Source organism: Mercenaria mercenaria, chromosome 15 (assembly GCF_021730395.1).
Source record: "Mercenaria mercenaria strain notata chromosome 15, MADL_Memer_1, whole genome shotgun sequence".
In the NCBI taxonomy this organism is placed as follows: Eukaryota; Metazoa; Mollusca; class Bivalvia; order Venerida; family Veneridae; genus Mercenaria; species Mercenaria mercenaria.
This window is the reverse complement of record NC_069375.1, coordinates 51,238,325-51,254,270: the sequence shown is the minus strand read 5'-3', so window position 1 is coordinate 51,254,270 and position 15,946 is coordinate 51,238,325. Positions and strand designations below refer to the sequence as shown.

General features: G+C 37.5%; 1 protein-coding gene across 2 annotated transcripts in view; it reads right to left on the bottom strand.

Moving 5' to 3' along the window:
• LOC123554364 (kinesin-associated protein 3-like) overlaps positions 1-15,946 on the bottom strand; it is a 259,985-nt gene that overhangs the window by 124,012 nt on the left and 120,027 nt on the right. For both annotated transcript variants that reach the window (XR_008367194.1, XM_045344464.2), the window contains exon 8: positions 13,851-14,013. Coding sequence is in view for 1 of the 2 variants with exons in the window: in XM_045344464.2 (XP_045200399.1) it covers positions 13,851-14,013 (163 nt within the window). In the remaining variant the exon portion in view is untranslated. The remainder of the gene's footprint in view (positions 1-13,850; positions 14,014-15,946) is intronic.

Genomic DNA, 15,946 nt, shown 5'->3' with positions numbered 1-15,946 from the left:
CGTCACATCATGGGGAACATTTGTGTCAAGTAATATTAAAATCCCTTCATGGATGAAACAGTTATGGACCGGACACGAAACAGACCCTGTTCATGCCATGTTAACATTTGACTACTAAGTGTGACCTTGACCTTTGAGCTAGGGGTCTGAAAGTTGTGCATGACACATCGTGTTATTATGAGGTACAATTGTGCCAAGTGATATTAAAATCCCTTCATGGATGGGAGAGTTATGGATCGGACAGGAAAAAAGCCCTGTTGACCTTTGACCTCCAATTGTGACCTTGACCTTTAAGCTAGGGGTCTGGGTTTTGCACATGACACGTCGTCTCATCATGGGGAACATTTGTGCCAAGTAATAATAAAATCCTTTCATGGATAAAAGAGTTATGGACCGGACACGAAATTGCGGACGGACGGAATGACGGAATGACAGAATGACGGAATGACGGAAAGACGGAATGACGGAAAAGTGCATTCCTATAGTCCCCGAAACTGGTTTTCAACCAGTAGGGGACTAATAAATGTATGATACTTTGATCCTGACTGAAGAATTTATTTTGAATGGGATATGCTTACTGTAATAAGCAGTTAATTGAAATGTGAGCTTGAAGTTTAACTGGAACAAAATATTGTCTTTGAGTGGTTTGGCACCAGGTGTTGCTGTTTAACAAGTTCATTTGAACTTAAAAGAATAGATGTCCTTAAGAGAACACAGGTAAGATATCTTGAACATGGCTGAGGGCAAGGTTTGTGCAGTCACAACTTAACATTTTGAAGGTTTGAACATTGTAAAAAAAAAAAATGAAAAAGGAATGGAAATAGATATATGTTTATATTTATTTTTTTAGCGGGTGGGGGAGCGGGGAAATGGGAGAGGAAACAAACTTTCACATGTTGATTATAAATATTGATGGAAAATTAAAAATGGGAAAAAAAAAAGAGTAAAAGGGTGAAGGTGAGTGGGGGAGAGGGGCAGAGGATGCATGATCAGTGGTGGGCATGACTGGGTGGAGGAGTGAGGTGGGGGGATGGTACAACTTGCATGTTAATAAAGGGGGGGGGGAGAAAGGGGGAGGGGGGGGGACCAAGGCAAGTGGGTGAACAGGGGTGGGGGCGCAACTTCACATGTTTATAATAAATGTTCACAGAAAAGAATGAAAGAAATTTAATGAAATTCTGCCAAATGGTCAGTTTGTTATGTACAAATATGTGGATTTTTAGACAATTAAAGGGCAATAACTCTAAAGTTACAAAAGAAATCCGTACGAAATTGTGTGTGCACAACCACATTATAGAGCTCTAAATTCTGTTAAAGTTTCATAGTTCAAGGTCAAATATATCAAAAGTTATGATGCAGAAATTGCCATATCTATAGTACCCTATATAGTTAACACTAGAAACTTCTAAGGGCCATAACTCTGGTGTTACTTGGGCAATCTGTCTGAAACTTGATGGGCCCCATAACCTCATAGTGGTGAACATGTATATGAAGTTTGTTTGAAAAAAATCTAAAATAAGAATTTTTTTTTATTTTTTTTTTTTGGGGGGGGGGGGGGGGGGGGGCGGGGGGGGGGGGGGTGTGATCAAGGTAAGGGGGTGACCAGGTGTGGGTACACAACTTCACATGTTTACAATAAATGTTCATGGAAAAGAATGAAAGAAATTTAATGAAATTCTACCAAATGGTAAGTTTGTTATGTACAAATATGTGGATTTTTATACAATTAAAGGGCAATAACTCTTAATTTACAAATAAATCCGAACGAAATTGTGTGTACACAACCACATTATGGTGATCTAAATTCTGTTTAAGTTTCATAGTTCTAGGTCAAATATATCAAAAGTTATGATGCAGAAATTGCCATATTTATAGTACCCTACATAGTTAACACTAGAAACTTCTAAGGGCCATAACTCTGGTGTTACTTGGGCAATCTGACTGAAATTTGACGGGCCGCAAGAACTCATAGTGGTGAACATGTATATGAAGTTTTAAATAAATATTCCCAACCATTTCCTAGGCCATACCAAATTGATATGTCGTTCGTCGGAACTACCGCATCAATAATTTCATTCCCCGAGAAAGAAAATAAAAATCACCCGCCCGCACGTACATAAAAATCTCCGAAAAAATTACTTTTTTTCCGATTACGCGGTCCGGAATAATAACGGCAAAACAGGTTTTATCGCTGTTTTAGTGCGTCAAAGTGATATTGATCGGATTTCATGCGTCCGTAATACATGTAGCTGATGACCCAAACTCAAAAAGTCAGGAATTATGATGTTGTTCATTATTTGTTTTAAATCAAGAGTGTCTGTGCTAGTGCCACACATGGCTTTCCATGTGCCGGTAGGTACCCTTACAGAAGCAAGCCTCTGTGGCGTACATGCTGCGTATTTGCTGTGTATATGCCGCGAACACAGTAGTACGCCAGAGGAGTACATTTTACATACACCGCATGCCGCGTACATGCCGCGTACTATTTCGACGAGTACACAGCATGTACGCAGGAGGTCACTAGTACACTTCAAGTACGCAGCACAGACTCTGAAAATTTGTGCAGTACACTGCATGTACGCAGGAGGGACTTGTACAAGAAAATAGTACACTGCATGTACACCGCAGATACTTTGAAATTTGTGCAGTACACTTCATATACGCGGGAAAGACTTGTACAATTTCTTTTGGCATTTATACTCAGTTTTTTTTTATAAGTTAAAGTCTGAAGTAAACTTCATATACGCAGGAGGGACTTGTTCATTTTCTTTTGGTGTTTATACTTTGAATTTTTTTAGGTAAAAGTCTGAAGTACACTTCATGCAGGAAGGATTTGTACATTTTTTTTTTTTTTGGAAGCAAGAACTTGATTTCCGAGTAACTTTTATCTTAATAGCATAGAATAGTTCAGATTACCGGTATTCTGAACAATGAAAATTTGCCATTTACTATTTGCAATGTTCATTTGTGAAGCTTACATCTTAGTGATTTCTGAGCTGCACCTTGCATGCAGTGTAAAAATATATTCTTTTTCATTTTGGATTAATCCTGGAGCTTTCTAACTTGGATAATTGAAAAGCCTTATTTGAACTTCATTGCATTACATTTTGTAATACATGAAATAATTACCAAGATAATGCCTCAACAGCGCCCGAATGAGAAGAATTAATAGCTCTCACTGTTATTTGAATACTCTTAAGCAAAACACCATTCTATCATGTTTTATAAAGGCTTTAATGCTCATTATGTTAACTCATTAAGGCCTCACCAGATAAAAAGGTTGTTCATCGGATTTGCCGCTCGTATATTTTCAGAACGTTTTTGGCTAATTGCGCTTGCCCCATTGGAAAAAATCAATCCAAAATTTTTTGGCGCGCTACTTTTTACGGACGTAAAAATGTATAAATGCTTATATAATTCCAGTCCTAGATTGTTCTCAGATGGATTTTAATCAAAATAAATACATACTACGCACACATCGTCTATAATAAATCATAACACTTATATTTAGTTGCATTAAAGTTGTTTCCCCTTGACGCAGTTACGCCATTTTCTTCAAAATTTATGTTTACCAAATTACATGCTACAAAAATTGATATATTTCATTGAAAAGTGGATGAAGAAAAGCATACTAATTTATTTGATAACATCAATCTACATTATTTTGGTAAGGGTAAATACTTATTGATGCATGTCACTTATATTTTTTCTGTTTTTTTCTGTCCAAATGATCAGCATTTGCATACAAAAGTTGGTGGGGTAAGGAATTTACATTATCACAGCAGTTTCGCCACAAGAGTACACAGCATGTATGCAGCAGGAGTACACAGCATGTACGCCGCAGGACTCGGGCCAGGAGTACACAGCATGTACGCCGCAGGAGTACACAGCATGTACGCCGCAGGAGTACACAGCATGTACGCCGCAGGAGTACACAGCATGTACGCCACAGGAGTACACAGCATCTACGCCGCAGGGGTAGTACACCGCAGGCTCATTTGCATGTGAAAAGTGTATGTGCCGCGTACATGCTGCGTACTATTTCCCCCATACTAAATTCCTCCAGCGTAAATCCTGTGTACTATGTAGTCCACAGCATGTACGCAGCAAGTAGTACGCGGCAGAGCTCATTTGCATGTCAAAAGTGTACTACAAACGTACTATCGGTGTATGTGCGGTGTATATCCTGCGTACTATCTAAAGCCCTTGATTTCAGTACACATCATGTACGCATCATATACGCTGTATGTACACAGCAAGAGTACGCAGCAGGCCTTTTTCTTCTGTAAGGGTAATGAAGTAGGCACGTTCTACTTTTGACAGTTTTGTTAAATACAGTGAAAAGAATGAAGCCCGACTTGTAAGACGTGCACGGGGATGCAGTTAAAAATATTTTTAAAAAAAAGACATATACCGTCAAATTCATCACCATCGGACAAACCAAAAAACGAGAAAGCCCCGGGCACCAGGAAATCTTATGCAGAGGCCGTAAAAAGCGGGGCACAAATACCAGTGAACACCCAAAATCTCCAACAAACGTTACAAACGCTAGCAACAGTTGTAAAGAACCTTTTAACAGCAACAGCAACTGTAGAAAAAAGCGACAGCGACGTTTCATCTGGGTTCCCTACAAGAAAACTTGGCGGAAAACAAAAAGGAGGCTTTGGAAGATACAGAAAGGGAAAAACACGGTATTGAACTTATCATCAAAGCAGCTATGCGATGATGACTACATACTTCTTGGTAAGGGACTTAAATTTTGTTCAAAAACTAAGTCATATGACACTATTAAACTTGCAGAGGATATTTTTAAATTTAATCGTAGACTTAGACTTAAGGATTATTTTAGTAATAAGTATGAAAATGATGAAAGTAGCAATGATATTGGGGAAAATAATAGTGAAAACTATCGCGATTTCCCTTTTTTCAATAAAACTGAATCAACATTTACCCCACCCGCCGGGCGGGATACATATTTAGATTTTTACATTACTGCAGTAACTGAAGAAATATAACAGTCTCAGAAAAATACCAAACGTTATAATAACATATCAAAGGCTGAATTGGATTCCCTGCGAAATCTTTCACAAGATAAAGATATTATTATAAAAAAGGCAGATAAATCAAATACTGTCGTAATTATGAACACAGAAGACTACCGAAATGAGGTGTTGAGACAATTAAATAACGACACATATTACGAGAAATGCACAGATGATCCTACAGATGCAGTACAGCATAATATTTCCGACTGTTTGGAGGACTTGGAAAAGACAAATAGCCATATTCATAATGATTTCGATACATTTCCAGTGGACATTCGTACCCCTTGTTTCTATGTCCTGCAAAAAATTCATAAAAGTCCAGACATCAATTTACCTATACAGTACCCTGGCAGACCTATCGTCTCAGCGTGTAATTCGCCAACTGAGAACATTTCTAAGTATATGGACTTTGTACTTAAACCGCATATGATTAACTTGCCGTCATACGTGAAAGACACTACTGACTTTATTAATAAAGTGAAAAATATGAAAATTAAAAGTAAAAACACATATTTGGTAACACTAGATGTATCATCTCTTTATACTAACATTCCACATAATGACGGAATTGACGCCTGCAAGTATTTTCTACAACAGGACAACCATAACAGCAAATTATCGAAAGAAGAAATTTCCCATTTGCTGAAACTTGTACTCGAAAATAACTACTTTAAATTTGGCGACAATTATTACCTCCAAAGGATGGGCACGGCCATGGGTAGTTCTATGGCACCAACCTATGCTTCCCAGTTCATGGGCAAGTTTGAACATGACTTCTTCCAAACTCGGGACATCAAACCAACACTGTGGTTAAGGTTTCTTGATGATGTGTTTATGATATGGGATCATTCGCTTGACGAGCTGCATTCATTCATCAATGAAATAAATAGTTTCCACCCGAATATTAAGTTTACTCACACCATATCGAATAAATCTGTTTCCTTCTTGGATGTTCAAGTATCGAAAAGCGATTCGCTTCAAATTGAAACAGATATTTATGTGAAAGAAACAAGCAACCATCAGTATCTCGACTACACTTCATGTCATCCGAAAATGTGCAAGGACGGAATTCCTTACAGCCAGGCCAAACGTTATAGGAGAATTATATCGGACGACGATTCATTTAATTCGTCACTTCATGAATTACGTGACTTCTTTTTAGACAGAAATTATCCTAAATCTGTGATAGATGCAGCTTTTGAAAAAGTATCACATATGACACAAAGTGACGCACTAAATTCCTCAACCAGAGACAAGAAAAATGTACTCACATTCACAGTGGTATATAATCCGTCGTTACCAAATATTGGCCGTTCAATTAATAAATACTGGGATCTTTTGAAGTTATCAAATAACAAAGGTGTTAATTTTGTGCATAATACGTACAAACCTACTGTAGCGTATAATCGGCCTAAGAATCTGCAAGACTTTTTGATAAGCTCAGAGTTTACGACTAACAGTACGAACATTTGCGCATCTGAAAGTTGTAAAAGAAACCGTTGTTCACATTGCCCGCGTATTAATACTGGGACATCATTTACGAGTCACGTTACAAAGGAGACATTCAATTTACGTCACAACATGAACTGTCAAACTAAAAATGTAGTGTACTTAATAACATGCAAAAGGTGCAACATGCAGTATGTTGGACAAACTATGCAACCTGTTTCCAAACGTATGAACAGCCACAAATTTGATATATGTAATTTCATTGACTCTGCATTCTCTTCCAATGTTGCTACACACTTTAATGCAAATAATCATTGTATGAATGACTTCTCATTTATGCCGATTGATATTGTGAAAAATAATATTGACCGTCTCTGTAAAGAAACTTTCTGGATCCATAAACTAAAAACAAAAAGTCCGGAAGGATTAAATTCAAAACTGCTATTTACAATAGATTAAATTCATGAATATTATGCATGTGCAGTTGTGCATTTACACATATACTCTGGGTACTATTTCGTTTTTTCCTATCGCCGCTTTTTTATGTAATCTTACTATAGGAAATTTTTGGTATTTTCATATCCGGGATAGTACCTTGTACTAATTATATGTATATAATTATATGTATTTGCATTTTGATATTTTGATTAACGTTTTCCCGCCATTTGACGTTACGTTATCAGTTTTACGTCACATCCGTTGTTTACATTTGTATGTGTATTATCCTGATGAAGGCGTTAGCCGAAACGCTGATGAGATAAAAAAAACTATACATAATACGTGTTTTTGTTGAAATACCTATCGCGTTAAAAATATTTGGAATTATTGTTCAGATATAAAGTTTTCAAACCATTTGTTATCAGATGTTTAGTTCAGTATATTAGATCTAGAGCCCAAAGCTGAGGCCGACTACTATCTTAAAAAAATGTTTGATCACAGATCCTGACCGACCTATAACATTGTCTTGGCCCAAATCTTTTTGAAGGTAACTTCTTTAGTACAGCAGTCAATTATTCTATCAAAACACATTTAGTCAATTTAAAAATTGTTTAGCCTTTCAAATAAGTAATGTAGATATGAAAATAATTTCTAACAAAATCTGTCCTTTTGTAACCCCAATTTTGCCTGTTTGTATATTAATTGGCTGTGAATTGATAGAACGAAAGAAACTGAAAAAAAAACAGACTTCCCGAACTCTAAATTTCTGGTTCAGTCAAAGCACAACAAACAACACTTTTAAGGGTGGCCATATTGGGATTATTCTTTGTCCGTCCTGTTATCATTTTTGCCTGAAATGAATCTCTACCAAAAAAACATAAGCTAGCCTGATCAGTTAAGAAATTATTCCAAAGGGATTCGAGCAATGTCGAAGCATCTGTATGCCCAGCTCTGTTTGGTCTCACTGGTCAAGTGGTTTATTACTTCACCTCACCTCTATGGGTTGGAGTTCCACTAGGGGCACAAAGTTGTTCATGTGTTGTCTCGAAGCCATCTGTGTTTCAGAAGAAATGTTATTCCACACATGTGCCTGTTTTGTCTTAAATATTCCTCATCCTGTGCCGTTAGGCATGCCTTCAGATTAATATAGAAAATTCAAAATTGAAAATAAGACACTCTTCCCTTAGTAATTATAAATAAAAAATAACACAGTGATTCAGTGAGTTTTTGGCAAGAATATATTTGCAAAATCATTCATGTAGTCTTTAAAACATATAGAAAAGCTATATACTGTGTTACCCACACTGTAAATGTTTGATTTCTGTGTTATTTCTAAAGAAATGTTAACTTCATGCATAACCATAACCGCCTACTCAAGGGTCCAAGCTGGGAAATTTTTTTTTTAAAAAGCCTGCTCGCTCCATGTAAAATCTACCCGCCTCTGAAGAAATCAAAATTGAGAAAAAATAAAAAAAATAAAAATTTCGCTCGCTCGCTCCTATTTTCTTTGAAAATTTTCCGAAGAACTATTAATCAATTTGGTATGGCCCTAGATATGGCTCCGGACGGACGGATGGAAAGACGGACGGAAGGACGGACAACACCAAAACTATATCCCTCCGACTTTCGTCGGGGGATAACAAGAAAGTAGGTCAGTAGGTCAAGGTCACAGTCAAGTGACATCATATTACTTGGGGTCATCAGGTAATTATAATTAAACAGTCTTGGAAATAGGATCAGATGATTTTTTAAGTATTTTTCCTATATAACTCACATAATAACTAAGTGACCCCAGGGCGGGGCCTCTTTGAACCCCAGTGGCATAATCTGAATAATTTTGGTAGAGGACTACTAGACAATGCAGCATACCAAATATCAAAAGCCTAGCACGTATGGTTTCAGACAAGAAGATTTTTAAAGCTTTTTCCTATATAAATCTATATAAAACTTGGGACCCCCAGGGCAGGGCCTCTTTTCGCACAAGGGGTACAATTTTTGACAATTTTGGTTGAGGACCATAAGACAATGCTACAAACCAAATATCAAAGGTCTAAGTGTTGTGGTTTCAGACAAGAAGATTTTTAAACTTTTTATCCTATATAAGTCTATGTAAAACTTGGGACCCCCAGGGCGGGGCCACATTGGACCCTAGGGGGATAATTTGAACAATCTTGGCAGAGGACCACTAGATGATGCTACATACTAAATATCAAAGCCCTAGGCCATGTGGTTTTGTACAAGAAGATTTTCAAAGTTTTCCCTATATAAGTCTATATAAACCGTGTGACCCCCGGGGGAGGGGCCATATGTGACCCTAGGGGGATAATTTGAACAATCTTGGTAGATGACCATTAGATGATGCTACACATCAAATATCAAAGCCCTAGGCCATGTGGTTTTGTACAAGAAGATTTTCAAAGTTTTCCCTACATAAGTCTAAATAAACCATGTGAACCCAGGGGCGGGACCATATTTCAGCCTAGGGGGATAATTTGAACAATTCTGGTAGAGGACCACTAGATGATGCTACATACCAGATATCAGAGCCCTAGGCCCTGTGGTTTTGGACAAGAAGATTTTTAAAGTTTTAAAGTTTTTCCTTTCTGTTGCCATGGCAACCAGAGTTCTGCATGGAATTCAATTCTTTGAACAATTTTGAAAGGGGGCCACCCAAGGATCATTCCTGTGAAGTTTGGTGTAATTCTGCCCAGTGGTTTTCAAGAAGAAGATTTTTTTAGAAATTGTTGACGCACTACGCACGACACACTACGCACGACGGACGAAGAGCATCAAGGGGTCACAAAAGCTCACCTTGTCACTTCGTGACAGGTGAGCTAAAAAAAAGTTTCAATTCTATATGCCTTAAAATGATAGCTATACCAAAGTGTGATGCAGACACCAGGGTGAGTAGAAACAAGAGATCACAGAGTGATCTTGGCGCCCACCAATGTGCCATTTTGGAGTGTTCCAAATTTCAAGACTTACTGACTAGCTCAAGGTCAAATTTCATTTCCGTACACAACACTGTGCATGTGGTCCAAATTCGAAAGCTGTAGCTTGAGAAATGTGAAAGTAGGTCACTAGATCAATCTTAAGGTCAAAGTTTAATTTGGTACACAAAACTATGCAAGTGGCCCAAATTTGAAGGCTTAGCTTGAGAAATGTGTAAGTAGGTCACTAGGTCAAAATCAAGGGTCAAATTTCACTTCAGAACACAAATCTATGCATGTGGTCCAAATCTGAAGCCTGTATCTTCAAAAATGTGAAAGTAGGTCACTAGGTCAATGTCAAGGTCAAAGTTTGTTTCGGTACACAATCCTATGCATGTGGTCTAAATTTGAAGCCTGTAGCTACAGAAATGTGAAAGTAGGTCACTAGGTCTATGTTAAGGTCAAAGTTCATTTCGGTACACAAAACTATGCATGTGGTCCGAATTTGAAGGCTGTAGCTTGAGAAATGTGAAAGTAGGTCACTAGGTCAAAATCAAGGTCAAATTTTATTTCAGAATATAGAACTATGCATGTGGTCCAAATTTGAAGCTTGTACCTTCAAAAATGTGAAAGTAGGTCACTAGGTCAATGTAAAGGTCAAAGTTTGTTTCAGTACATAAAACCATGCATGTGGTCCAAATTTGAAGGCTGTAGCTTGAGAAATGAGAAAGTAGGTCACTGGGTCAAAATCAAGGTCAAATTTCATTTCGGAACACAAAACTATGCATGTGGTCCAAATTTGAAGACTGTACCTTCAAAAATGTGAAAGTAGGTCACTAGGTCAAAATCAATGTCAAATTTCATTTTGAAACACGGAACTATGCATATGGCCAAATTTGATACCTGTACCTTCAAAAATGTGAAAGTAGGTCACTAGGTCAAAATCAAGGTCAAAGTTTTTTCAAGTGCACAAAACTATGCATGTGGTCCAAATTTGAAGGCTGTAGCTACAGAAATGTGAAAGTAGGTCACTAGGTCAAAATCAAGGTCAACTCATGTCAAGGTTCATCTTGCCACTCAAAAATATACATGTCCAAATTTTAATGTTGTAGTTATTGACAAGAAGATTTTAAAAGCTTTTCCCTATATAAGTCTATATGAACCATGTGACCCCCGGGGCGGGGCCATATTTGACCCTAGGGGGATAATTCGAACAAACTTATTAGAGAACCACTAGATGATGCTACATTACAAGTATCAAAGCCCTAGGCTTTGTGGTTTGGACAAGAAGATTTTCAAAGTTTTTCCCTATATAAGTCTATGTAAACAATATGACCCCCAGGGTGGGGCCATATTTGACCCTAGGGGTATAATTTGAATAATCTTAGTTGAAGACCACTAGATGATGTCACATACAAAATATCAAAGCCCTAGGCCCTGTAGTTTTGGACAAGAGGTTTTTCAAAGTTTTTCCCTATACAAGTCTATATAAATCATGTGACCCCCAGGGCGGGGCCACATTTGACCCCAGAGAAATAATTTGAATCATCTTGGTAGAGGACCACTAGATAATGCTTCATACCAAATATCAAAGCCCTAGGCTCTGTGGTTTTGGACAAGAAGGTTTTCAAAGTTTTTCCCTATATAAATCTATGTAAATTATAGAAATAAACAAAGGGCCATAACTCACTCATAAATTGTTGAACCAGTCTGATTTTCAGGGGGACACAACTAGGGTATCAATACATCATTCTGACAAAGTTTGGTCAAAATCCCCCCAGTAGTTTCTGAGGAGATGCGATAACGAGAAATTGTTAACGGACGGACGGACGGACGGACGGACGGACGGACGGACGGAATGACGGACGGACGGACCACGGACGCAGAGTGATTTTAATAGCCCACCATCTGATGATGGTGGGCTAAAAAAGGCCACAATCAACATACAAGAGGGCCATGATGGTCCTATATCGCTAACAGATATGTCAAAATACACCTAAAAATTGGAGGTACCATCCATGTTGTACCACAGAAAAGTGGTCTCAGTTTTTCCCTATGGCCAATAATAAACAAGAGGGCCATGATGGCCCTGTATCGCTCACCTGAGTACCATTGCTCAAAATGATATGATCAAGTTTTGACATAGAGGGCATAGGCATAAACATTTTAACAAGATTTGAACAAATTTTGTAGAGGTCCACTAGGCAATGCTACATGTCAAATATCTAAGATCTAGGCCTTCTGGTTTATTTTTAGAAAATTTTTGAAGATTTTTCTATCTACAATCAAGAAACCCCATGGGGCGGGGTCAATTTGACCCCAGGGGTCATGATTTGAATAAATTTTGTAGAAGTCTACTAGGCAATGCTACATGTCAAATATCTAAGATCTAGGCCTTCTGGTTTATTTTTAGAAAATTTTTGAAGATTTTCCTATGTAAAATCAAGTGACCCGTTGGGCAGGGTCAATCTTGACCCCAGGGGTCATGATTTGAATGAATTTTGTAGAGGTCCACTACGCAATGCTACATGTCAAATATCTAAGCTCTAGGTCTTCTGGTTTATTTTTAGAAAATTTTTGAAGATTTTCCTATGTAAAATCAAGTGACCCCTGGGGCGGGGTCATGATTTGAATAAATTTTGTAGAGGTCCACTAGGCAATGCTACATGTCAAATATCTAAGCTCTAGGCCTTCTGGTTTATTTTTAGAAAAATTTTGAAGATTTTCCTATGTAAAATCAAGTGACCGCTGGGGCGGGGTCAATTTTGACCCTGGGGGTCATGATTTGAACAAATTTTGTAGAGGTCCACTAGGTAATGCTACATGTCAAATATCTAAGCTCTAGGCCTTCTGGTTTATTTTTAGAAATTTTTTGAAGATTTTCCTATGTAAAATCAAGTGACCTCTGGGGCGGGGTCAATTTTGACCCCGGGGGTCATGATTTGAACAAATTTTGTAGAGGTTCAAAACGCAATGCTACATGTCAAATATCTAAGCTCTAGGCCTTCTGGTTTATTTTTAGAAAATTTTTGAAGATTTCCTATGTAAAATCAAGTGACCCCGAGGGTCATAATTTAAACAAATTTTGTAGAGTTCTACTAGGCGATGCTACATGTGAAATATCTAAGCTCTAGGCCTTCTGGTTTATTTTTAGAAAATTTTTGAAGATTTTCTATGTAAAATCAGGTGACCCCTGGGGCTGGGTCAATTTTGACTCTGGGGGTCATGATTTGAACAATTTTGTAGAGGTCCACTAGGCAATGCTACATGTCAAGTATCTAAGCTCTAGGCCTTCTGATTTATTTTTAGAAATTTTTTGAAGATTTTCCTATGTAAAATAAAGTGACCCCTGGGGCGGAGTCAATTCTGACCCCAGGGTCATGATTTGAACAACTTTAGTAGAGGTCCACTAGGCAATGCTACATGTCAAATATCTAAGCTCTAGGTCTTCTGGTTTTTGAGAAGAAGATTTTTGAAGATTTTCCTATGTAAAATCAAGTGACCCCTGGGGCGGGGTCAATTTTGATCCAGGGGCCATGATTTGAATAAAATTGGCAGAGGTCCACTAGGCAATGCTTCACACCCAATATCTAAGCTCTAGGTCTTCTGGTTTTTGAGAAGAAGATTTTTAAAGTTTTTCCTTTCGGCTGCCATGGCAACCAGAGTTCTGCATGGAATTCAATTCTTTGAACAATTTTTAAAGAAGACCATCCAAGGAACACCCCTGTGAAGTTTCATCAAAATTGGCCTGTTGGTTTAGGAGGAGATGTTGTTTAAATGAAACTAATATCATGCAGACAAGAAATTGTTGACGGACGGACTGACGACGGACGAAGGGTGATCACAAAAGCTCACCTTGTCACTATGTGACAGGTGAGCTAAAAATTTAACCTGCAAAGAAACAATAAATTTTCTTTCAACATTAATGTAAAGCGTAACTTTTTATCATTTCTATTGCTTAACAAATGTAATAATACATATCACTTACTTAGTAGGCCAACAAGTTTTGGCAAGATGCCAAATTTGATCATTTTACTGCGCATTTCCGTATCGAATGAGAGGTTGAGCAATAGGCGTAGAGTAATGTTGAGCAAGTCCTCATGGTCACATGGTACCAGTTTTGTTAACTTCTCTATGATGTTCAACTCAGCCTATGAATTATAAGACAGATTTAAACTCTTCATGCAGAGATATCATAATTCAACAAGAAGAAATTAGTTTTTAAATACAGCTCAAGAGAATCTTTTTTTGTGTGGTATAAAAATAATACTGCGCCAGGGTAAAAAAACTTTCATTTCATGTAATACAAAATACTTCAGAAGAAGATTTAATCAAAGACTATTTTTATTGTAAAATGACACTAGATATTCTACTTCAGAAGGTCCTGGCACTACTTTAAGTTCAAACTAACAATTATTTTTGTTTAGGCGACTACAAATTAAATGCCAGATTTTCATCCCCTCCCACCCCTTCTTTTTCCCGCCACCCCTAAATCTGATTGACTGAAAAAAAAATATTGAACTGGGTTCAGTACTCATATTAGCCAAAGTCAATGCAAACAAGTAAATTTGGTGAATTTATATCCCCTGCCAAATAAGTTGTTTTGTGAATGAGGGGACTATATTTTAAAGATATTTAATTTCCAGATATACACAAGTTATGTACCAAAGAACCATGCTATTGTTACTTTGTTATGTGGGCATTAACAGATTGTTAATTACCTACAGGACAATTACTCTGGCTAATGAAGTGATCCTGACTAAACTGCACATGCACCACAGCCCTATAGTGATCTATACTTGTGTAAAGTTTCATCAGAAGATCCATCAATAGGTTACTTAGATACACTCAAAAATCCCAATTTTTTTTTTAAGAAACCATGGGGGGAAACTCTGCCTTTACTGGGTCAAGGGGGATAATACTACATGTGAGCAAAGGTCATGTGCTAATTAATCTTTACGCGAGGTTTGATTATTCTAATCGAAAGGCTTCTTGAATTATAAGCATTTTCAATTTTCTTTTACCAAATCAAGGGGAAAAACTTGCTGTGTCAAGGGGGATAATACAATGTATAAGCAAAGGTCATGTGCTAATAAATAACTATGTGAAGTTTGGTGATTCTAGTTGAAACACTTTTTTGACTTTTAAGCATTTTTAATTATTTTTTCAAACCAACAAGGGAAAAACTCTGCTTAAACTTGGTTAAGGGGGATAATACTATGCATGAGCAAAGGTCATGTGCTTCTTAATAACTATGTGAAGTTTGGTGATTCTGAATGATATTTCTGACTGGCTGAAAGATAAAAATGTTTGCGGTTTTTAGGATAAAAAGAGAATCTTTAAGCAAGAACCTTCCCGTGCAGAAAGGTTTTCCTGTTCTCAGGAAATCCCAGGATTATCCTGGGATACCCTGAGATTCTTTTAGCAAGGCTGCAAAAAAGTCCTGATGACAGGACTTTTACACTACAAGAGATCACAGAGTGATCTTGGCGCCCACCAATGTGCCATTTTTGAGTGTTCCAAATTTCAAGACTTATTGACTAGCTCAAGGTCAAATTTCATTTCCATACACAACACAAATCTATGCAAGTGGTCCAAATTTGAAGGCTGTAGCTTGAGAAATGTAAAAGTAGGTCACTAGGTCAAAATCCAGGTCAAATTTTACTTCGGAATACAAAACTATGCATGTGGTCCAAATTTGAAGCCTGTACCTTCAAAAATGTGAAAGTAGGTCACTAGGTCAATGTAAAGGTCAAAGTTTGTTTCGGTACACAAAACTATGCATGTGGTCCAAATTTGAAGGCTGTAGCTTGAGAAATGTAAAAGTAGGTCACTAGGTCAAAATTCAAGGTCAAATTTTATTTCGGAATACAAAACTATGCATGTGGTCCAAATTTGAAGCCTGTAACTTAAAAATGTGAAAGTAGGTCACTAGGTCAATGTAAAGGTCAAAGGTCATTTCAGTACATAAAACTATGCAAGTGGTCCAAATTTGAAGGCTGTAGCTTCAAAAATGTGAAAGTAGGTCACTGGGTCAATGTCAAGGTCAAAGTTTTTTTCGGTACACAAAACTATGCACGTAGT